Genomic DNA, 25,635 nt, shown 5'->3' with positions numbered 1-25,635 from the left:
ATGCATTCCCTCAGTTTTCATTTCTTAGTCTCCAGAAAATTGCTGTGAAACATATTTTTGTACATATAGTTCTTTTCCTTTTAAAAAATTTTCTTTTGGGCTACAGACCTTATAAGTGCCATTGCTAGGTCAAAGGATGTATACATGGTTCCATAGGCTTTGGGGCATAGTTCCAAATTGTGCTACAGAATGGTTGAATCATTCACAACTCCACTAACAGTGCATTAATGTTTCATTTTCCCTATATCCCCTTCATCATTTGTCATTTTCCTTTTATACCCTATTAGCTAATCTAATAAGTATGAGGTAGTATTTAAAATTTGTTTAAATTTGCATTTCTCCAATCAATAGTGAATTAGAGCATTTTTTTTTTCATATGACTATAGATAGTTTTGATTTTTTCATCTAAAAACTGTTCATATTTTTTGGTCATTTATCAATTAGGGAATAGCTCTTATTTTTAGAAATTTGATTCCATTTTCTTATATGTTTGAGAAATGAAGTCTTTATCAGATAAATTTTTTTCATATTTTTTTATTTCTATTTCCCACAAACTATTTCTTCTTCTATCATCTCTCTCTTCTCTTATTTTCTTCCCCTTCTAGTTTCCCATAGAGTAAGATAGGTTTTTATTCTCAATTAAGTGTGTATCATTTGAGCCAATTTTGTTGAGAATAAGGTTCACTTACTTCCTTTCACCTTTCCCTTTCCCCCAAATTGTAGAAACTTTTTCTTGCCTCTCTTACATGAGATAATTTACCCCATTCTATCTCTTCCTTTTTCTTTTTCCCAGCATATTCCTCTCTCATTTTTTACTTACTTTTTTTTTGATATTATCCTTTCCTATTCAATCCTTCTGTATATATATACTTCTAACTGCTCTTGTAATGAGTCTTGTACATGAAAGTCAAATTTTTTATTCAGCTCTGATCTTTTCATGAAGAAAACTGGAAATTTTCTTTTTCATTGAATGCCCACCTCCTACCCCTTTTCCCCAGAGGTTTATACTCACTTTTGCTGGGTAGGTGAGTCATAATCCTAACTCCATTGCTTTCTGGAATAGCATATTCCAAACCCTCTATCACTTTAAAGTAGAAGCTGCTAAATCTTGTGTTATCCTGACTATGGCTCCCCCGTAGTTGAACTGCTTCTTCTGGCTGCTTGCAATATTTTCTTGACCTGGAGACTTTAGAATTTGGCAATAATATTCCTGGAAGTTTTCATTTTTGATCTCTTTCAGGAGATGAATGGTGGATTCTTGAAATTTTTGTTTTACATTATTTACCTTCTGATTCTAGGCAATTTTCCTTGATAATTTTTTGAAGGATGATGTCAAGACTCTTTTTTTTAAAATCATGATTTTGATGTAGTCAAATAATTTATAATTATTTCTCCTGAATCTATTTTCCAGATCAGTTGTTTTTACATTAAGATATTTCACATTGTCTTTAATTTTTTCATTCTTTTGGTTTTGTTTTATTGTTTCTTGATTTCTCATAAAGTCATAGGCTTCCATTTGCTCAATTCTAATTTTTAAAGAATTATTTTCTTCAATGATCTTTTATACCTCCATTTCCATTTTAAGGTTTTTTTTTCTTTTATTCCTTCAGTGAATTTTTGTGTCTCTCCTTCCATTTGGCCAATTGGTACTTTGTGAGAAATTCTTCTCCTTCTTGGCTTTTTGTATCCTTTAACATTTACCCTAGTCTATTTTTTACAGTGCTATATTCTGCAGTTTGTGTGTGTGTGTGTGTGTGTGTGTGTGTGTGTGTGTGTGTGTGTGTGTGTGTGTGTGTGTGTTTCCTAACCAAGCTATTGACTCATTTTTCATTATTTTTTTTGTGGCACTCATTTCTCTTCCCAATTTTTCCTCTAACTCTCTTATTTTTCTGTCAAAATACTTTTTGAGCTCTTTCATGGCCTAAGACTAATTTATATTTTTCTTGGAGGTTTTTGATGCAGGAGTTTTGACTTTGTAATCTTTTTCTGGGTGTGCATTTTGATCTTTCTTGTGATCCTAATAATTTTCTTTGGTCACATTTTTTTCTGACTGTTTGCTCGTAATTCCAGCCTATTACTTGACTTTTAACTCTTTGTTAAAATAGGGCTCTGCTTCCAGAATGAAGAGTGTACTGTCCCAAGATTCAGAGGTTTAGTGCAGCTGTTTTCAGAGATAATTTTCAGAGATTTGTAAGTTTTCAGTTCTTCCAAGAGGATATGACTTATGGAGAGGTGTTTACTACTCTCCTGGTCTGTGCCACAAGCACTCTTTTCTTCCTGAAACTGTGAGGAAGGTCCTAGTTTCACCTTGGTCACAAGCTCTGGTATACTAGTGTTTCTCCTTGCCCTGGGACAGCCACTCAGGACTATGACTCAGATGTGAGTATGGCAAGGCAACTGAGTTCTGCCTCAATGCTTGTAAAGTGACCCCTGTGATTGCTTTCTGACCATTTGTTTGACCCACCTTAGAGTCTATGGACTGAGAACTTAGAAGCAGCTGCTGCCCCTGCTAATTCAATGGCTTCCAGGATCTGCTCCTGGTTTCCTGAGCTGGGGCTGTACTGAAGCAGCCTGTGCTGGTCTGATGCAACAAAACTTTCCTGCTGATCTTTTAAATTATTTTGGGCTAGGAAATGGTTTCATTCTGTCTTTTTGTATATTTTGCCATTCTAGAATTTTTTTAGACTCCTTATTTAAATGTATTTGAAGGAACTTGGAGAATTAAACAAATTCTTGCCTTTTCCTTGCCTTTTTGGCTCCACCTTGAAGAAAAATGTGTTTTTCTTTACACTATTTTGAACCTTGTTAAATTATTCTCTTGGTTCTGCTACTTTGCTTCACATCAGTCCATACTGCCTAGGATTCTGAGAAATCATCTTTATTATAATTTCTTATAGCACAGTAATATTCATTTCCATATATCATATTCTCACTATGTGAATGCCTCAAATTACTGGTTTGGCCTTCAGCTTCTGAATTCTAGTGACTTATTCTCCTGAATTTTCAAAGCTCACAAGATCATAACTTTACTTGCTGTAACCTAAAACAAGAAAAAAAAGACACAAAGAGGCCCAGAACAGAGGACCAACACACTTTGGTCTAATGCTTGGATTCTAGTCCATGCCCTATTTCTAAGTAGTTTTATGACTTTGGGAAAACTAAACAACCAATCTGATCCTCAATTTCCTCATCTTTAACATGAGAATTTAAATAAGAATATCTCCAGTTGTCTCTTTCAATTCTCAAATTTCTGTTTCACAGGATAATGTGAGAAAATGATATTAATAACCCCGAATTCCCTTTCCTCTCTATGGCAATTTTAGTCATACCCATTTATATTATATTAGATATTAAAGTCAGACTTTCATGAGGCTTCAGTAGCTCACGTTGCAATATGCCAAACAGAATCAATGCTGTTTTTTGCTTGTTTAATAGGCCTTCAGAGAAAAACATTGAAATCTCAAGTGAAAAGAAGTTATGCTAAAGATCTGTTAATCAACACTCTCTTTTTAAATGATCAGTATTGAGTTAATCAGCATCACAGTGTCTGTGACTTTATGTGGATGAAGAATAAAAACCAATACCTAGAACTTGTTACTGTTTGTGGACTTCATGCTATCATGTCTTGAGAGCAGATGGTAGTATGAGTATAAATAACTCTATTTGACCTTTCTATGTCTTTATACTTTCAAGTGGAGAAAGGGGGCTTCATATTTCTTATTATAGCACCAGTGCTATCTGTTATGAATGAATAAATGACCTGTTAATTTCTAGTTCACAATTTTCACTGTTTGCCTAAACAATAGTGGTTGACTCTAAAGATTTGATGTTAATCCCTACTGGTGTTACTCCAGTTTTCCCTAGTAAAAAATGAAATGGGAACACTAATTTTTTTTCCAGAATATAAAGCCTGTCTTCAAATATCTTTTTTTTTTTAATATAAAACTGTTTATTTTCAAAACACATGCATAGATAATTTTCAACACTCACCCTTACAAAACCTTGTGTTCCAAATTTTTTTTTTCTTCCTCCCTTCCCCCCAACCCCTGTCCTAGATGGCAAGTAATCCAATATATGTTAAACATGGAACATACTCGTTTTAATTGGATATTACTTTACCCATTCATTTTCTACTGTGTTTTTAGAACTATGGGCCAAAGGCTTCAGCATGAGTAGTATTATACATATGAAACAGGCAGAGGTTCTCTAGCCTCATTCTGATGAGTTCTGATGAGAATAAGCTTTGTTATTGTCTGTTTTGGGGAATAGAAAAGGAAGGGCAAGCAGAAAGGAAGAGAAGGGAAGGAGCATTTATATTGTACCAACTGTATGCTAAGCACAATGCTAAGGGCTTTACATATATTATCTTGTTTGATCCTCACACATTTTAGGATGCTATTTTTTTTTTTTACACTTGAGGAAACTAAGTCAAAAGGATATTGATTGATTTTTCCAGGGTCTCTTAGCTAATAAATATTTGAGGATAAATTTGAACTTTGCTTTTCCTGATTCCAAGCCCTATGCTCTCTGCCCCCTTTTAATACCTAGATTTTTTCACTTTTATCAAATAGAAAGTTCTCATTACTTAAAAATGTTTTTGAGGTCCTTCCTGGAGATATCAGAGTTCCCATTCTATGATAAATTCAGTAAAATACAACCTCTCTGAGATGCATATTTTTTCCTTCACTAAAAAAGAAGGATCATAAAGTCTACCTTAAAAAGGTGTTGAGAGATTTAATTAAGAAACTACATGGCAATTTATTCCTACAAAGCTGCAAGCTAGTATTATTATTACCATTTTTGTTACAAGAAATGTCCTACAGTGTTTGAGAAATCATTTCACATTTTGCCATCAACATAAATAATTCATAGTTATTCACAAAAGTGAACGAAATCTATGACTATCCATACTCCGTCTTTTAAATAGTAGTTATATCAAACATATCATCAGAACTATTAACAAGTAGCCATATAATCCAATGAAAGTTTTAGGTCTATTTATACTTTATGTGAAACTACTTGTAAATAGTAAATTGAGCAAAAGAAAAGTAGCAGGGAAGGGAGGAAGTAGTAAAGACTTTGTGAAATTCACAAAATGCCTTTTCTTTAATTTTGTAAATTGGAATTTTCATTTTATAAAAGTCATTTTGTAAATTTGTGTTTTATAAAATGAAAATAACACTTCACTTGCCTAGTCAAGAGATTGTTTTATTGGTTGGCATAACTTTTAAATCAATGACCTTTGTTGAGTTCCATTAATATTTTGTGCTTGATGTCTTTATTTCTAAGAAAACTATTAGCTCTTCCAAACTCCACATCTTGGTAAGGTGTACACTAGAAAAGTGAATAATAGCCCTGAAAAATGGCAATGAATGTTGTTGTTGTTTGTTGTTGCTATTGTTCTTGTCATAATAGTAACAGGAAATGAAGAATGCCTACTTTTTCTAGTTGTCTGTGGTGGCCTTTTCTACATTAGCAAATTGTATTTATCACTTTGCTTCAGAATGAATCCACAGGGGCTACTAATTGGTCATTAATTAATTTTTAGCCCTTTCAACACCTCTGCATCCTCTAGGGGCTTTGCCTATAATGGAGTATATAATGTAGTGGCCTTTTCCAAGCCGCTGAAAACTTGTGTCAGCTTTACTGTTGCTTTGGATACACAGAGGTCAAATTCTGTTGCAGCAAATACCATTTCATTAGAATCTTCATATAAAGTTTCCCAGATCTCAAATGATAGCTCACTTGTTAGAACAAAATTCAATATAACAAAATTCCAGTAGAAAGAAAAATTTTTGTTTGTTTCTATAAGCCCATTTTTGCTGAGATATGTCCTGAATGACTCATATATTTGGTTGCTTTTGGTAGCCTTTATGTAACAAACCTTTGCAGAGTAGAATGTTTGTGGAGGGTAAGAGGAGAAGGCTCTTTTTGCTTTTTTTTTTTGTTTTGTTTGGTTTTTAATGGCAGCTGAAAGCAGATTTAAATACTAAAAATATGAGCTCTTCTTATGTAAGAAGACTTGTGCTTCTCCTCAGTCCACCACCATCATACTTGAACATTCCATATTTTATGCTGTCACAAAAAAAGAGATTTCAAATCATCAGTGATAGAAATAAAATACTTCTACATGAAATGTTGTTTCTTCAATGCAGACTAAGTATAATTTGAATCACATTAGAAGCTTAATTCAAAAAGTTTCCAAACAAGTAAAATACCTCATAAAAACAGAGCCAGATGCCAGCATCATAGGTACAGGGACTTTCTATAAAAAGGAAGTATGTGAATAGAAATTTTGTGATCCCTGGTAGAATTAGAAAATGACAGTATTTGTGACTGTTTAAGAACCAATTCAGCAGTGATAGATTAGAATTACATAAGTGCTGTTCAGTAGGCAATGTGTTCAGTGATATCTGTATAAACTGCTACTGAAATCATCCATTCTACATTTATTAATTGTGCAGATCCCCAAGTTAAACATCACAGAATCGAGATATGAAGTTGAACTAAGAGCTGATTCCTGCCCTCATGGATTTTATAGTTTAGTGGGGGAAGAGAGAAAGCTATGCAAACACAAGTGAAGATAATACCCAATATTACATGATAAGTGCATTTGAGAGAGGTGTAAAACCAAGTATTTTATAACTCTGAAGGGGAAGGTAATTATCATCCTATTTTTAAAAATCAAGAATCAGAATAGGCTTTGTTGGCGTTTTTGCTGTTCTGGAAAATATATGGCATTTGAGGGATCACATATAATTGTTCTGTTTCTTTGTATTGTTTTTTGTTGTAACAACTACAGTTTGAACTTTATGTTCGGTTAGTAGATATATTCTCTGATTTTGATTTAGTAGGAAGAAAAATGTATTTAGACTTCTATACGGTTACATAAATACAAAACACTTTACATTCATCAGCTTGTTTGAACTCCTAACAACCCTGTCAGTTTAGTGCATGTACTAATATTTCCATTTCATAGATAAGGCACCTAAGCTAGAAGTTAAGTGTTTTGTCTGATATTACAAAGAATGGCCAACACCCAAGTCCTCTTCCTCTTAGAACTCTCTTTCATTATATCCTTTGGCTTCCCCTGGTGAAACAACTTAAGATGTTAGAATGTCCCAAAAATATAAATGCCAGTAGAAAAAAAAAAGATGTGTAAGATAAATTATTCATAACTTCCAAAGTCACGAAATAAACAAATTCTGCAAATAAGTTGTATGATAAAATATTTTTACTATTAAACACACAATGTATAGCAGTTTGACTCAGAAAACTGAGTCTCAACTAAGTTAAGCATTTTATCCCAGGGTATACAGCAGGATGTAGTGTGCCAGATCTGGGATTTGAATCCAGGTTTCCTGGCTCCCAGTTTTATATATTCTTTCCAAGACAACACATTATGCTTATCAATGAGACACCTACTATATGCCAGCCAGTTTTCTTAACTGTGTATGACGGTAGTGATGATAGTTTTAAAGAAAAAAAAAAAAAACAAAGGAAAGAAATAGTGTCCATCCCAAACAATTGTAGATTACTTTTCCTTCTCTCTGGCTTTCAGAAGCACATCGTGATTTCCTTAAATGAATTGGATGATGACTGCTCTCTAACTGGTTTCACATCAGCTTTTTCCTCTGATTTGAGAGGTGGAGTTAAATGTGAACTGCTTAAGAATGCACTGTTTTCTATTTAATTTGGCTGGGGAAGATGGAATTCATTGAGCGCCGTCTGTTCAAATGAACTTTAAGCAACAGCAAGCAAAACATTTATACTCTTTTCTACATACATAATAGCGATGTGTCTGGTGAAAGAGACATAATAGAGCTAAAAGCAGGGGTTACCTTAAGGGAGGAATAGAGGAATGTTCACTATTTAGATAGGTTCATCTTAAGCATTAATAATAGTCTATAATAAGAAGCCCTCTCTCTCACTTCCATCTTTTAACACTGTCAACTGTTAAAAAGAAATTTCCAAATGTAATAGCGGGAATCTGTCCAAAAACAATGCATTAACACAACACACACACACACACACAAAAAAAAAAAAAAAACCTCTGTCCAGCTTAGCCTCAGATGCTATCCTTAATGTCAAATCTTATTGCATTTCTCTTCATTGAATATAATCTAATTGCTGATGTGTTTAATAGGTCTTCCCATAACAGTTTAGAAATACTGATAGATTTTTTAGCATGTATAAATTATAAATAATTTTTTAAAGTTCACATTTCTTATTTGAATGCCTATGCCACAGTATTTGTTTTCAAGTAGTTAAGTTAGTAGACAAATGAGTGATTTCAACAAGGGACCTTTGATAGGAACTGATATGAAGAAAGAAAAGTGATGTTTTTATTATAAAAGTTACAATTGAAGATAAATGAAGAAAATTGTGTAATAAAACTTAAGTTTTTGTTTAGCTGCATTTTCAACTTTAAGTATTTCCAGCATTAAAATAGGATATTTAACTCCGTTAGACAAAGTGTTTTGATTTAATTGAAATCATAGTAGCATTTGAGTAATTTTGTAAATCTTCCTGTGACATATCTATTAAGCAGATATATCATCATATTGTCCTTTATGTACAATGCTTAACTTCCTCATTTAGCATTTGTTCACACCTATATCTCCCCTTGAGAGTTCTTATCTTATTTTTAATATGGTCCTGTAGCCAATTAGCCAAAGAAGTAATGCAAACCTTGTCCAATATGAAAATAAGTATAAAGCAGTTATATTAGTCCTTATAAAATATACCTTCACTCCCAGCCAAGGGGAAGGGAGGAAGCACCAATATTTTAATGTCTGGAAGTCTATTTGGGTCTTGTACCTCTTGATTAACACTTATTTTGCTTTGATATTCAATATATACTGCTGACTTTTGTGCTAATGTTTTATGGAGAAATGAGAGATATTTGACATTATATGGTCAGCACTAGGATCTTATGTCAGAACACTTGTCCCTCCCTTAATATTTACCTTTCTGAAAGAAATTGTATCCAGTAATTGGAGATTTGTGAAAACAGTCAGCTTGGTTTTTAGTTCAATGAATTTTTAGACATCTCCACCTAGTCATGTTTAATTTCTGTGCTACCAGTATCCACATGGGTAAATGTTTACACCACTGCAGGCATTTCTGCTGGACCATTTATGCCAATACTGTACTATTTTATAGAAAACTAATTTCCAGTGGATTCCCACAGGGGAAGGAAACTTTTAAAAAAATAATATATCTATGCTGTATACATGCAAACATCCCCACAGTCACATACAGCACATATTAAGTACACCTTTTTGTTTATATATATATTTTGTCTAGGGACCTGAGAAACATTAACTAATCTTCATAATGCCTCAGAGGGTAAGGAACAAGAATTATTATCTTCATATTGCAGGTAGACAAACCTAGGGAGGGACAGATTAAATGACTTGGCCAGGTCACTCACTAAGCCATTTATGAAGCTGGAAGTGAAGGTTTAGGATTCTCTTGACTCAAGATTCTTTTTGTAACTATGGCATTTTCAAGAAAAGAGCAGGATTTGTCACTATTTCTCTGATTCCCTTGAAAAGTCACTATTGGTGTAAATCCTGTCCCTGTTAAGGAATCCTTGCTGTGGAGCACTTGCACACACATGATACTTAGTCCCTAAAGGACAGTTAAGAAACTACTCTGCCGTTACATCAAACCAGTTCAGGTAGTAGTAGAATCTCAGTAAGGCTGGCTTTCCTAGGCTTAGTTATATGAAGGTCTGAACATGGTTATGTTTCCTCCAAGTGTCCAGAAACTGCTTGTAAGAACCCTTCAAAGACTTTTAGAATAACATCTCATTTACAAATCTGTACTATTTTGATATTATTAAAAATATTTAGAGAATCAATGGTATTTCAGCACTATAGATAAAAGAAGACAGATGAAGGTTCCCATCTGCAGTAAGCTTATGGTGAATAGTCAAATAAGTGGAGGGAAACTTCATTTAGAATCTGGTATCTTTTGAATGACTTTTCCTATCCTTTGTTCTTAATTTCATTTTCGACTACTCTTGCCTATTATTTATGTACCCAAGTGTACTGGTGTCCTATCCTCCCCCCCATACCACACATACACTTTTTTTTTTTTTTACTTCTGCCCCTTCAAAGCAAAAGTGACTAGGTCATGTAGTCTTTTGATGACTGAGGCCCCTTTTTTTGGACAGCCTGTTAAATCGGTCAGCAGCACCAGTGATAAAATCACTTTCAGATCTCTAACTCTTCATTCACTACTACTAAGGTTGGCACATGAGAAACTGGCGACACACCACAGAGATGCTTTGTGTTCCTGTGATTTTTTTCCTCCTTTTTTTTTTTCCTATGGAATAACTCCTTCTGGTATTACTTTACTTTTCTGTTAGTGAGCACTTTCCCCTATAAATATGACTGCACAGGTGTTGCTCTGCTCCTAACTGAGTTTCCAGCTGTCCTCCTCCAACACAGACCAGGCAAAATCTGTTGTTTAGTCCTATTAGGCAGACTAGAGAACTATCAAGCCTGAGATGGAGGTCTTCCTTGCAGGATATGGCAGTTTTGTTGCCAGGAGATGGTCAGGAAAGCCTGGCTGGCTAACAAAGACAGTCCTTCAGCTGCTGGGTGTAGTTCCAGATTTGCATCCCCTTTGGCAGCAGCACAGAGACTGCTGCAGTGTGGCCAGCCAGCAAAATTAGGGAATAAGGACCTCTTTTATTTACTCAGGCTGCTGAATCATGGGCATTCCTGTCTGCTTGGAGAAAAGTCAGGCAGCTCTACTTTCCACTCAAAGTCTCAAGAGTGTTTGATACTTTCATCTCTGAGTGTTCACACACTTGTTTTAATGTGCTTTATGGAAATGGTGAAACTCAGCAAGTACAGTTGCTGTAGAAAAACATCTGCACTAACTATTCACACACATTTACATCTTTAAATAGACTTTTAGGTCTTGCAGCCTGGTTTCCAGCAAAGTTTTTCAGCTGTGAGAGCTACAGCTCTCCTAGAGTCAACTAGTGTGAAGTTATTAGTTCCAAAAATTAAAATTTAACATGGACATGCTAAGTGCTTCACACTGAAATGCAGAATGTTTGCCATAACAAAAAAAGGCATTCCCAGTAAGTAGCACTTAGCGAGTGTGAAAGGGGGAAAAAGTAATGTTGTTTGAGAAAATAGAATGGTAAGAAATCTTCCAGTGTTTCTCCTTTTCTTAAAAAGAAGGAGCTTATGATCCCTGGAATTTACATCAGTAATGTGGATGTGGTCGACCTGGTGAGAACCTAGAAGTTTATGGGAATATATCCAGGATTTCTTTCAAGAGCCCGGTTATTCCGTAAGAAACTTTTGGCAAAAGAGGCATTAGGAGGGTCTAATATCCTCCTAGTATGTACAGGTTACTTAACCCCAATGGAAGTTTAGTAAGTAACTCCCTTGTGTTTCACTTGGAGAAAAGACCCATTGATTGTGCTAGTAAAATGAGATATTTGACTTAATTAAAAAACAACAACAACACAGAACTCAGATTTTGAAGGACTATTTATTTACATAGGATAAACTTGCATTGTACCCACCTTTTTCTCCAGTGCCATTTTCTGCTTTACAAAACTATATTGGTACATCAAATTATTTTAAAATTAATTCATACACAATTATACATAGGATTTTAAAAGAAATTTTAGTTGTGAAGATATATAAGCCTTTGGAACTTAGTCTACCTCCTCCAACACTTGTTTAGGAAAAAAAAAATCTAAGGATTTACAACTACAAGGAATCTTACAGTGCCTTAAAGGAACTAGAAGTAGAAATAGATCTGGGGTCAGAAGATTGAGTTCAAGTCCCACCTCTTTCTTGTATTGATTGAGTGGCATTCGATCAAATATTTAAATTCTCTGTGCCTCAATTTTCTCCTAACTGTGAGAGTGAAAGGTTTATGCAAGATTAGCTCCAAATCCTTTTCTTGTCACTGATCTGATCTAACTATTTTTATAGATGAGAAAACATAAGGTCAGATTCTGAAATGATTTCTCATCAACACATAGGTAATAAAGAGCAGAAAGAGGATACAGAAAGAGGTCTTCTGAATCTAAATTTGATTATCTTTCTATTATGGTGCACTAGGTAAAAGTCAAGTGAAAATTCAAAATCTAAGGGAGTAGGAACATGGGATAACAGGGCCCCTGTATCCTTTAGTCAGAATCTTGGAGGTAATAAAGAGCAGAAAGAGGATACAGAAAGAGGTCTTCTGAATCTAAATTTGATTATCTTTCTATTATGGTGCACTAGGTAAAAGTCAAGTGAAAATTCAAAATCTAAGGGAGTAGGAATATGGGATAACAGGGCCCCTGTATCCTTTAGTCAGAATCTTGGACTGGCTAACCATCAGGCTCACTTGACATGTGGTTGAGATTTATAAGCAAAAGAAAATAGTTATGTAATAGGTAAAGGCAGGTCTAGGCCACAAATGAGAAAATGATTTAAGCATTGTGCTGGTGATTGTGCACTATTTATAACCACCCATTGCTATACATTCTCTTACACATTTATGTAATAATATATCATGCCTGCATGGGATGTGCAGTTGTATAATAAATTCACTTATTAAATTTGTAGGCCCAGTAGCAATGGCATCTCCTTCCAGCTCAGTTGCATGACAAATTCTGATTCACTGTTTTCTCTGAATGTAAAAAGGAGATGTGTTTGAAAAATATTTTAAGGGAAATGACAGGATTTAAGTCTAACAGACAAACTTGAAAGGTGGTAGATTTATACCCAACGTGTTACGCAAATTCAGTAGCTAGCATGTCAACTTAGGAAAAGGGAAAAAAAAAATCTTGGATTTGTTTTAGTTGATATCAGCTTTCAGTAGCATGTTGTTTTTTTTATGGGAATTAGATCAACTGCTAGAATGATCATCACTTTTTTTTTCTCTCTTTTATTTTTACTGCATGCTGAATGCTGAGTGGTCATGTATGTCCTGAGCTTGTAAGCATGAACTATCTGCATGTGTCACATGTTGTTTATTCTAATGGTAGTGATTAGGCCCAATTCTATGTTAGTTACATGTTAGGTTACAAAGTCATAAGAGAAAGGATGCAAAATCATGCGGTTTTCAACTTGTATTGAAAAGCATTGTTGCAGTGGGCAGGAATCCAAGAATGGTGTTTGGTTGTTTTCTCAGAGTTCGATGGTTGCCATCTGGCATTGATAGTGAGATGGTGTTGTCATCAGTTTCTAGATGCAGGAAAGGAATAGATCCTCATCTGTTTCCTGTGGATAAGCAAGAGGTTGATAATCTAGTAAAAATCTTGTTACCTTAAAGAAAGCAGACTTGGAATTTGTTTACATAACAGCAGCCAGCTCTGACTTTCATGTGAATATTGTAACTTGTTAGGAAGCTGGAGTCATTCAGGACTTTTTATTTTTAAATTAATTTCTAATTAATTAATTTTCTACATTCTATATTGTGTTCAGTCTACTTTTGTAAAGAAAAAATTTTGATAATGAGTGAAGGACTCCCCCCCCTTTTTTTCTATTCATTTGGAAAGGAAGTACTAGAAAAGGATGAATAGAAGTTTTATGACTAATTTTGAAATCACCCTAATGTTCTCTGAGTTGATAATAAGAAGGCAAGAGAAATAACAGTAAGCACTTGCTAATTTGATAGATATGAAAGTAAAGTAATTTTATGTATAACTTGCTTAGCTGAGTAGCTGGCTTGCATTCTTGTTTGTCTTCTCTTTGTTGCTCATAAATCTTTCAGCATTTACCATAATCATTTATCACTTTTCCTGTTTCCAGTTTTTACAAGTTGCTTTGTCTATGCTCACCTCCAAGTCCAGGTTCTGTTTAGCTAAGGAAGTTCAGGCTGTTGAAGCTTTTATAAAAAGGAAGAAATGGTGGGCCACCTCTTGAACTTTAAGAACAAAATACACGATTAAAAAATCTGGCTCTGGTGAAAGTCTTCCATTTTCCTTTGATCCTGGTTGACTTTGTACATGTAATACCTTGCATTATCCTTCTAACATTTAATAATCTGCTTGTTGGCCTGTGTTATCCCCATCTTCTAGTTACTGGAGAAATGCTAGTTGTCTTTCATTATCCAAGAAATAATTATTATTATTTTCTGTCTGCCTTTGTGTGCTTATTTTTTAATATTTTTTTCTTGCTAGAAGCAATAAGGCCTGTATCAATAATAACCCCCATGAAAGATTTTGGTCTTCAGAACTAGATTTTTATATAAAAACAAGCAAAATGCAGAGGGAATTTTTTATTAAATATTAGACATCTGGGTTGACTGCATTAATTTTAAATCATTCTTATAATATTTCCTCTTTTCATTTGGTTCTTCAGATGCTCACATAATATGCAAATCATTTTACAATGAATACAAAAGAAACATTAAATATATTAAAATCTGCATTTTAATAAAGTTGTCAATGTATAATATATATCCTGCAACTAAGGAAGATAAAAAGTAATAAAAGGGTAATTTAGACATAGAACTATTTAATAACTTTTCATATTTTACAATCTGATAAAAGTAAATGTACAATAAAAAGCTTTGGACACATTTTAAAATCTCCCTTTTTGAGTCCTACCTGCTCTGTCTTTTGATGAGTGGTTCTAAATGTTATAACTAATAGATACACATTGTAATGATAAAATGATATTTCTTCATTGCAACCCCAACATATAAAATATATTGATACATTCTTTCTTGTTCCAGATGGAGTGGATGTTGAAGATGATCCTTCCTGTTCTTGGCCAGCATCCTCACCTTCTAGCAAAGACCAGACTTCCCCTAGCCATGGAGAAGGTTGTGATTTTGGAGAAGAAGAAGGTGGCCCAGGACTACCCTATCCATGCCAGTTTTGTGACAAGTCCTTCAGTCGCCTCAGCTACTTAAAACACCATGAGCAGAGTCATAGTGACAAGCTGCCCTTTAAATGTACCTATTGTAGTAGACTGTTTAAACATAAGCGGAGCAGAGACCGCCATATAAAACTCCATACAGGAGATAAGAAATATCATTGTAGTGAGTGTGATGCAGCATTCTCTAGAAGTGATCACCTGAAAATTCACTTAAAGACTCACACGTCCAACAAGCCATATAAGTGTGCCATTTGTCGACGTGGATTCCTCTCCTCAAGTTCACTACATGGTCACATGCAGGTTCATGAGAGGAACAAAGATGGCTCCCAGCCAGGCTCCAGGATGGAGGATTGGAAAATGAAGGACACCCAAAAATGTAGCCAGTGTGAGGAAGGCTTTGACTTTCCTGAGGATCTCCAGAAGCACATTGCAGAGTGCCACCCTGAGTGTTCCCCAAATGAAGATAGAGCTGCCCTCCAATGTGTTTACTGCCACGAGCTTTTTGTAGAGGAGACTTCACTTCTGAACCACATGGAACAGGTGCACAGTGGTGAGAAGAAGAATTCATGCAGTATTTGCTCGGAGAGCTTTCATACAGTTGAAGAACTATATAGTCACATGGATAGTCACCAGCAGCCTGAGTCGTGTAACCACAGCAATAGCCCTTCTTTGGTCACTGTGGGGTACACCTCAGTATCTAGCACCACCCCAGATTCTAACCTCTCAGTGGACAGTTCTACAATGGTAGAAGCAGCCCCACCCCTCCCAAAGAGCCGTGGGAGGAAGCGAGCTGCTCAGCAAGCTTCGGACATGACTGGTCCCTCCAGTAAGCAAGCAAAAGTTACCTACAGCTGCATCTACTGCAATAAACAATTATTTTCAAGTCTTGCAGTACTGCAGATTCACCTAAAAACTATGCATTTAGATAAACCTGAGCAGGCTCATATTTGTCAGTATTGCTTAGAAGTGTTACCCTCCCTCTACAACCTGAATGAACATCTTAAACAAGTCCATGAAGCTCAGGACCCAGCTCTGATTGTTTCAGCCATGCCTGCCATGGTCTACCAGTGCAACTTCTGTTCTGAAGTTTTTAATGACCTCAATACTCTCCAGGAACATATTCGATGTTCTCATGGATTTGCAAATCCTGCTGCTAAGGATAGTAATGCATTCTTTTGTCCTCATTGCTATATGGGGTTTCTTACTGATTCTTCCTTAGAAGAGCACATAAGACAGGTCCATTGTGACCTTAGCAGTTCTCGTTTTGGTTCCCCGGTGCTTGGAACACCAAAAGATCCTGTTGTGGAAGTGTATTCTTGTTCCTACTGTACAAATTCTCCAATATTCAACAGTGTTCTCAAATTAAACAAGCATATTAAAGAAAATCATAAAAATATTCCTTTGGCACTGAATTATATTCACAATGGAAAGAAATCCAGAGCCCTGAGTCCCCTCTCTCCTGTTACGATAGAGCAAACATCTTTAAAGATGATGCAGGCAGTAGGTGGGGCTCCTCAGCGTCCAACAGGGGAATACATTTGTAACCAGTGTGGAGCAAAATACACTTCCCTGGATAGTTTTCAGACTCATTTAAAAACTCATCTCGACACTGTGTTGCCCAAACTGACCTGTCCTCAGTGCAACAAGGAGTTTCCGAATCAGGAATCTCTGCTAAAGCACGTCACCATCCATTTCATGATCACCTCAACGTATTATATCTGTGAAAGCTGTGACAAACAGTTCACATCTGTGGATGACCTCCAGAAGCACCTACTAGATATGCACACCTTTGTCTTTTTCCGTTGCACCCTCTGTCAAGAGGTTTTTGACTCCAAAGTGTCCATTCAGCTTCACTTGGCTGTGAAACACAGCAATGAAAAAAAAGTCTACAGGTGTACATCGTGCAACTGGGACTTCCGCAATGAGACTGACCTCCAACTTCATGTCAAACACAACCATCTGGAGAATCAAGGGAAGGTGCACAAGTGTATTTTCTGTGGTGAGTCTTTTGGGACTGAGGTGGAACTCCAGTGCCACATCACAACCCATAGCAAGAAGTACAATTGCAAGTTTTGCAGCAAAGCGTTCCATGCCATCATTTTGCTAGAGAAGCACTTGAGGGAAAAGCATTGTGTCTTTGAAACAAAAACTCCCAACTGTGGAACCAATGGAGCTTCTGAACAAGTACAGAAAGAGGAGGTAGAACTCCAGACTTTGCTGACCAACAGTCAGGAGTCCCACAATAGCCACGATGGGAGTGAAGAAGATGTGGATACATCTGAGCCTATGTATGGATGTGATATTTGTGGTGCTGCCTACACCATGGAGACTCTGCTGCAGAATCACCAGCTTCGAGACCACAACATTAGACCTGGAGAAAGTGCCATAGTAAAGAAAAAAGCAGAGCTCATTAAAGGGAATTACAAGTGCAATGTCTGCTCTCGAACATTCTTCTCAGAGAATGGCCTCCGTGAACACATGCAGACCCACTTGGGGCCAGTGAAACATTACATGTGCCCTATCTGTGGAGAACGGTTTCCTTCCCTTCTGACTCTTACCGAACACAAAGTTACACATAGTAAGAGTCTGGATACTGGAAACTGCCGAATTTGCAAGATGCCCCTCCAAAGTGAGGAAGAATTTTTAGAGCATTGCCAAATGCACCCTGATCTAAGAAATTCCTTGACGGGATTTCGTTGTGTGGTGTGCATGCAGACAGTGACCTCTACCTTGGAACTTAAAATCCATGGGACATTCCACATGCAAAAAACAGGGAATGGGTCAGCAGTACAGACCACAGGGCGTGCTCAGCACCTCCAAAAACTGTACAAGTGTGCTTCTTGCCTAAAGGAATTCCGCTCAAAGCAAGATCTAGTGAAGCTTGATATCAATGGTCTGCCATATGGTCTGTGTGCTGGTTGTGTGAACCTCAGTAAGAGTGGTAGCCCAAACATCAGCATCCCTTCCAGCAGTAGTAGACCAGGCTTGGGCCAGAATGAGAACTTGGGTTCCATTGAGAGTAAAAACAAGGCAGGGGGACTGAAGACTCGTTGCTCTAGTTGCAATGTTAAATTTGAGTCTGAAAGTGAACTTCAGAATCACATCCAGTCCATCCACAGAGAACTCGTTCCAGATAGCAACAATACACAGTTGAAAACACCCCAAGTATCACCAATGCCCAGAATCAGTCCTTCTCAATCGGATGAGGTAACTTTTCTTTTTATGTTTGCTGTTTAACCTCCTCAAGAAACTATCTATCTCCACTCTATCCTCACACTTTCTCTAGCTTTATTGTCACTTGCCAAGAGAGGTTTAGATTGAAATGTGATCTAGTTTTTCCCCATAGCTGTTAGCTAGTAATTACTTGCATCTCGATAAGCAGCATTTTGGATTGAATGGTGCAAAATAGGACTAATTCCAGTCTCCCTAGGATATTGTCTTCTCTATGACTGAAGAGACCAGCATTCATGCCAGCACAACTGAGATCTGGAATCTTAGCACAGCTCCACTGTGAACCGAAATCCCCAGCTATGACTTGTGTGTATAGCAAATAGATAATGACATAAAAGTAAGATACCATGAGCCAACATGCTGGCTTAAAGAGTAAATTAAAAAGAATATATATTTGTGAATAACAAATTGGTTCAGGGTGGCTTTTTAATACCATGCTGTCAACACTCACTGTTCTCTTTTGTCTTCTGGGTAGAGATGAAAACATTGCCTCACAACACTATTTAAAGAAATCATTCATCAAATACCCCATGCACAGCACCCTTACTAAAGTCGGCATCCGGGGTTTCAACTATTTATTTGGGTTTAAGGTTCAAAATTAATTGTTTCTTTGTCTTTTGAGATGGTTTTCATGTACTTTTCCCCTTCAAAGATGAAGACAAGAAACAAATCCATTCTAAAGGAGGCATTAATAAACTATCAACCCTAGAACTTGAATTGAGCCCTTCTTCTTTCCTTATGACTTCTTTATTGTTTTGTTGCCGATAACCAAACTGAGCTTTTCTTTTCCCCCAATTTGCCCCAAATTTTATTGAAACAAATGAAGACTCTTAACTATTTTCTTTTATTCCATGGTCATTGAATTTCCCTTGTCTGTTCTCTGCACTCACATCCACTTGGGTGCCCCCACAGTTATCCGGCAGCTGGTAGGGAATATCTAAAAAGAAAATCATAGTGTCCACTTTCTTACAATAACTCATCTTTATGGCAGGCACATTCCTGAATTTTGAACCTACTTTACTCCTCCATAAGACATGTACCATAGAGATTATTAATATTAATTATTATCATTGCTAATAACAGTAAGAGATGGATTGGACTTGTGATATCATTTCCATAAGCTCAGCTCACTATTCACTGCTCCACTTGTGCAATAACACACTTCATATTAAATTTAAAAGAACAAGAGCAGTATGGCAGCTTGCCTTGGAATAATTTCTTTTTGATTCCCATCAAGTGTAAGATAACAGCAGTAACATCTTTCCAAACAGGACAGGGCAGTTAAGAAAATTGCTTTGAGATTGATTCATACTTTTGGAACAGACTTCCCCTTGAAATAAAAGTATTAATAGTTGAATTAGCTGGATGGTATTCTTAAAGGAAAAGGTTTTTATGAAGAAAATATCCTTCTTAGGTTAAGCAGTCACTGAAAAACTGGGAGATTTGAGTTTAACCTGTATATCATATGTATTAATTTAAATGTATATAGACATTTTAAAAGCAAATACAAAAAACCCCCAACAGATTCTGATTTTTAGTTAGTTTGTAATAAAGAAAAATCTATTAGTTTATTTTTTCTTGTTTTCTCTTCGTGTTCCTATTGATCAGGTACAGGGTTCATCATTTTGGCTCATTTTCTGTCATATTCTTGAAACTATAGGATTTATTTTTAAGATTTGAAATGCAAATATTTCAAAAAGGATTGATGATGCTACAAGTGCATCTCTAGTGAACTATTAAGTGTTAGTGGCAATTAGATTTAGAATTGTTAGGTTAGAGCTAATAGTTTCCATTCTTATTCATAGGACTGAGTCAAGCTAACTCTTGAGGATGCTCCTAATCTTGATAACAATTAGTAAGCTTTTCTATAGTCTTAATTTACTTAGTGCTCCATGCCTTAATACTAGTTAAGCACTTGTAACTTATTTTAATATTTTCCAATTAAAGGAAAAGAGTTTATAATAAAGTCTTACTTCCCAGATTATATCTAAGGAAAATAGTTGCTTTAAAAGTTACCCTTTTTGAATGGATTCTCTTGCTCTCTATTTGAAAGAAAGTAAGCTTCTCATAAGAATGGAGCAATTTCATTTTTACCTTTTGTTCTTAGTGCTTGCACTATGAATATGCTTAATGTTTTAATTGAATTGAAAGTCTTGAATTAAGCCATTAGTTTCCTGGACTTCAGACAGATTTGAATTTCCAACAGACTTTTATTTATTCAATATCTCAGACTTTACTATCTAGTCAGAGGGTGATAGCCTTAGAATTGGAATGGATCTTAGAGTTCCACTGAGCCAACTCCTTCATTTTACATATGAGGAAATGGAAGTTTAGAGAAGTTGTTAAATAACTTATCCAAGGTCACTCAGTTGTAAATATCAGAGACAAAATTTAAACCCGAGTCTTTTTCAGTGCTCTTTTCACTTTATCACATTACCTTTGCTAGATTTCATTTCTCAGGTCATTCCCTTATCATCATCATTATCAATCATCATCATCATCATCACTGCCATGATAACATGAAATCATATTGAAATGTTGACTTTTTTCTCCTCTTTAATTCTGTATTGGTACTACGTAACTTAAACAGTACCTCCCTTCTGGGAGTTCATAATACAATATAGACAATATGGGAGGTTGAACACAACTGTACAAGAAACAAACAAGACAAAGTGGTAGCCTGATCCATCTTTATGAAGAACATTTGAATAAATAATAATAATTATTTTTACTATTTACAGAACATAATATTTGTGTCCTTTCAGGGTAGGTATGATTAAATTATGCTTTAGATTTCAGGGCACTTAGAAACTATCCAGAAAACATCACAAAGAGAAGACTGGACTTTAAGAAGCTTTTGGTGATATGGGATATACCATATGTTAGTGAATAACATAGCCAAAAGAAATTTGATATTTTTGTGTGTGACTTGGAACACCTATATAGAAACCTGATGCATTGGGAGACTTAGATGTTATTTTACTATTTTTTCCCTTTTGTAGGGAACATGACTTTTAAAGAGAAAGGAGTACATAGCAATTAAATATCTGGCAGATAGTTGATGTCAAAGTACATGACTTAATAGAGTGTCATACTCCTAGAAAATGACAAATTTTTGATGCATGACAGTCCCACCAATTTTTCTTAACCTATATCTCTTAGATACTGTTTTATGCCACTTGGGGTATGCAGAACTATGGTTAAAAGAATGGGGTATCATTATCACTAACATTTTACAACCTGTGATCTCCAGGTGCTTTTCCATTGCCCTTTGGGCTACTTGTAATTCTAATGTTTGGAGATCAGGTAAATCATTATGTAATATTTGAAATGCAATTATCCCATTCTCTTCCTCTTATTGAAATCTAGATCTATCATGTTATCCATTTGTAGTGTTTGTTCAAGTTATGCATATTGGTGGCCTAATTTGATGGACAGACTTTTTTTTAGCAGCATATAATAGCTTGCATATTATGGTTTTCATCCATTTCATATATGGAATATGAGTGGTTAGACAGTTTTGTTTCTCATTTATTTACATTTTAATGGGAAAAATATGGCCCAGTGAATTTAGTACAAAGTTGTCTGTGAATGAAAGCATTTGGAAAGACTATAATGAACTATTTAACTTATAGTTTTCATTTAAATTTTTGCTATCTTCCATAATAGTCTTGAATTCCCTTTACAAACATCTATTTCCCTTTTAAATGTCATACTTGGTGTCAATATTCAGTAGATTTCAGAACAAAATTAGCACTGTATTTTTCTTCACATAAACTAAGAATTGGATATTAATGTGAGCAGAAAGGATGCAATAGTTAGGGCTTCTGATTATGTGCCTTATGTATAGTGTTTAATGTGTATTCTTGATTACCCATAAGATCTTTGCTATTGAAAATTTGTTCACACCAATGGTTAAAGAATACTAGAAACTACCTAGTGAAATGTAGGCTATGGGTGAGATTTTCCTAACATGCAGTAAATTGCAAACAGCATAAGGCAAAATATAATAGTAGTAGGCCATAGACATCTAGAAGAATTACTCTGTTCAAAATAGAGTAGCCAATACATTTTATATGCTTTGTCAAATTTTGTCTCATCAATCAGCAAATATTTATGTTCTTATTATGTTCCAGACACTGTGCTAAACTGTATTCTACAAAGAAAAGAAAACTAAATTCAAAATCCCCTCTATTGGGGGCAGAAAACATGCAAAAAAAAAAAAACCACCAGAAAAACAAGAATACCTACATATGAGGTATTTACATAATAGAAGGAAAATAATATATAATAATATTGGGGGTAGATGGGAAGGAAAAGAACAAGAAAGACCTTTTGAATAAGTGATTGAGCTGAATCTTAAAAGAATCCAGGAAATCCAGGAGGTGTAGCTAAGGTGAAAGTACATTCTAGGCATGTGATATAGCTGCTAAAAAGAAATAGAGTTTAAGATGGAGTAGCATGTACAACAAACAACAAAATCAATGTCATATGATCATAGAATACTTAAAAATAAGAATAAAATGGCAGGAAGATTAGGTCAATAGGACTGAAAAATTGAGCATGATGCCAAAGTTGAGAGCCTTGGTGATTCAGGGTATGATGTTGCCCTCTAAAGTAGTAGGAAGTGTAGGAAAGGAGAAGATTTGGGGAGAAAGATAATTCTGTTTTGGACATGCTGAGTTTGAGATGTCCAGTGGCAGTTGGAGATGCAATACTGGAGCACATTAAGACTGGCTAAGTAAATCTGAAAATCTTTTGCATAGAGCTGACAATAGAAGCCAGGGGAGTTGGTGAGACAGGATGGAGCAGAGATTCTTAGCATTTTGGGGGTCAGTGGTGGCAATCTGTTAAAGCCTCTAGATTTCCTCTTAAAGATTTTAAAGGCATAAAAATAAAATATGTAAGATTGTAAAGGAAACCATTTATGTTGAAATAGTTGACAAAATATTTAAAAAACCACATTCACAGATCCCAGGTTAAGAACAAGGTCTAGGACAAACTCATGGGGGATATGCACAATGAGGATGAGCTGGAGAAAGAGCCAGAAAATGAAAATGAAAAAAGAGCAGTTATGAGAGAATAATTTCACAAAAACTTTGAGGGAATATTCACCAGGAAAAGAGGGTGATTGGTAACATCACAGAGTTTAAAGAGAATCCTTTCATTGAGAAAAGGCCATTGGATAATGACAAGAGATTATTGGTAACTTTAAGAGAAGTTGAAAGGCAGATGGCAGAAGGTTTAGAAGAGAGTTAGAAGAGAAAAAGTAGAGGTACCAGTTGTAGGTTTTTTTTATTTTTTGTTTTTTTGTTTTTTTAGGAGATAATGAATCATAAAATAAACGGTCAGATCAAATGAGGATTGATTTTGTTTGTTTTTAAGGAAAGCAGAGACAAGGTTAGTGAGAATGAAATGATAGAAAGAGGAATCTCCTGGAGAATTCAATAAAGATAAAGGGAACATTAAAAAGAATTTAGCATCTAGGATCACTTTTGACCAACAAGGAAGAACTGATTTTCAAAGTGAAAGGAACTATTTAAGAAAAATAGACTTAGAGTTTATGAAATCTGGGCAAATTTTTTACATGGAACTTGAATTTAGGGACAGCAAGTTTCAACAAATCCAAGGGGAAGAAGAATGAGAATTTGATTCTATAAAAGCAGAAATCTATGAGAAAAAAATGACTGTAGATATATGCCAAATGATAATGTATGGGATTTTGTCAGTTTGTTGATATTGATAGGAAACAAAAAGTGAAATATTTTAAGATATGATAATTTCCCCTTTTAAAAGAAATTTATTAAAAAATGAAAAATGGCATATAAACAAGAATAACTTTTAAAGTTACCTAAATAATATTTAAAAGTTAGATAATCATTCTCAGGACAGCAAAAAAAGTTCCACCATTTGGAAGAGGTGACAATGTTAAAAGATTATAGAACACTGACATTTCTATTTTGCTTTAACCATAGTCATTGGATTTGATTACCTGTGAATTTTAAGTGATTAAACAAATTGGTTAATAAGAATTTGAATTCCAAAGCTGGTAAGGAGAGAGTGAAAAATAACCTAGCAACTTTATTTTAATACAACTCTCTCAAACAAAATGAATGATTCCCAGAACATTGAAAAAAAATACATAAATGTGATTTAAAAAGTATATTGAAGATATTTGAGAAAAAATGATGTCAAACCCAGTAAACTTAACAATATATATGGAATAGATTTTTAGACATATATTTAAGCAAATAATTTGTAAGTTCTTATGGGAGGAAAAAACCCCCAATCCTAATGATCTATAACACTGGTTCATTTACTAAGTCTATGATCCTATCTTTCTAAAAACATGCCATACTTGCCCCATTTACTTTATTCTCAGGGTCACTAAATTTGCATTGTCTGTGCATTTAACACATTTTACCAAGATATCCTTGAACACAAAATGGAGATATTTATGAGATTAGAGCAAAATTAAGTGATTAAATGACTGTGCTTTCAAATTTTTGATAAATATAACCACATCAACTTAAAGGAATCTTTTTAGCAGCAAGTCATGGTTCCTGTCATGAGCCTTATTGAACATTTTTTAAAAATTAATTGAAAATTGAAAATGTGCTTAGCCAATTTGTAGTTGACAGAAATCTGGGAGGGAATATTTGTATATTGGATATCAGAAGCAAGATTCAAAAAGATTTTAAAAGTTGAGAAGAATAGACTAAATTTTTTTTAAGAAGAACTTTGGTGGGAACAGTTTCAAATACTGCATTTTAATGTAAAAAGTCATTGTTATTATATTTAAAATAACTTAAAGTGGATGTAAAGATTGTGATATATGATTAGATTTCTCCTCTTTTCTTACATATTGCTAAATATACTTCACTACTAGATCCTGCCACTTATTCTCATGTAAAGTTTCTACCTTTTTTTTTTTTTTTTAATCACTACTGTCTTAAGTTCATGCATCATTAAATAATCTCTCCTTGGGACAATTTACCTTCTCCAGTTTTGTTCTGCTCAGACCATTCTGAATTCCAAGATACAATTGTCTATCATTTGCCATTTTCATTACCTCTTACATTTGAATATAGGATTTTAGGACTGGGAATTTCATGGGATTACTAACAAAAGAAGTGAACTTATTCATAGCAGATTTATCATTGTTGTTCAGTCAGTTGTATCCGACCTCACATGCTCCCATTTGGGGATTTCTTATTAAAGATATTGGAATGATTTGCCATTTTTTTCTCCAACTCATTTTACACATAAGGACGCTGAATCAAACAGCATTAAGTGACTTGCCTAGGGTCATACAACTAGTAAATGTTAGGCATTTACTCTATTCTCTATGCCTTTCCTACACCCCGAGCAAACAAGGTTGTGTTATGGGATTTAGATAGGTCAATACTGGATATGAAATATGTTAAATATGTTTTAAAACTTTTTGTAGAAAAGCTGTTATAAATATGTATACATATACATACATGCAAGTACGTACATGTTTGTATTCACTCATTTCTTCTTATAGTAATTATGTTTATACCTT

At 35.0% G+C, this 25,635-nt stretch overlaps 1 protein-coding gene across 8 annotated transcripts in view; it reads left to right on the top strand.

Annotated features, from left to right (window-relative positions):
- Positions 1–25,635, top strand: part of ZNF521 (zinc finger protein 521) — a 354,900-nt gene that overhangs the window by 131,148 nt on the left and 198,117 nt on the right. For all 8 annotated transcript variants that reach the window (XR_012483846.1, XM_074276897.1, XM_074276901.1 and 5 more), the window contains one exon: positions 14,713–18,065. Coding sequence is in view for 7 of the 8 variants with exons in the window: in XM_074276897.1 (XP_074132998.1) it covers positions 14,713–18,065 (3,353 nt within the window). In the remaining variant the exon portion in view is untranslated. The remainder of the gene's footprint in view (positions 1–14,712; positions 18,066–25,635) is intronic.

Source organism: Sminthopsis crassicaudata, chromosome 1, assembly GCF_048593235.1.
Source record: "Sminthopsis crassicaudata isolate SCR6 chromosome 1, ASM4859323v1, whole genome shotgun sequence".
Lineage (NCBI taxonomy): Eukaryota > Metazoa > Chordata > Mammalia > Dasyuromorphia > Dasyuridae > Sminthopsis > Sminthopsis crassicaudata.
The sequence above is the reverse complement of the archived record's forward strand: the minus strand, read 5'-3'. Positions and strand labels throughout refer to the sequence as shown.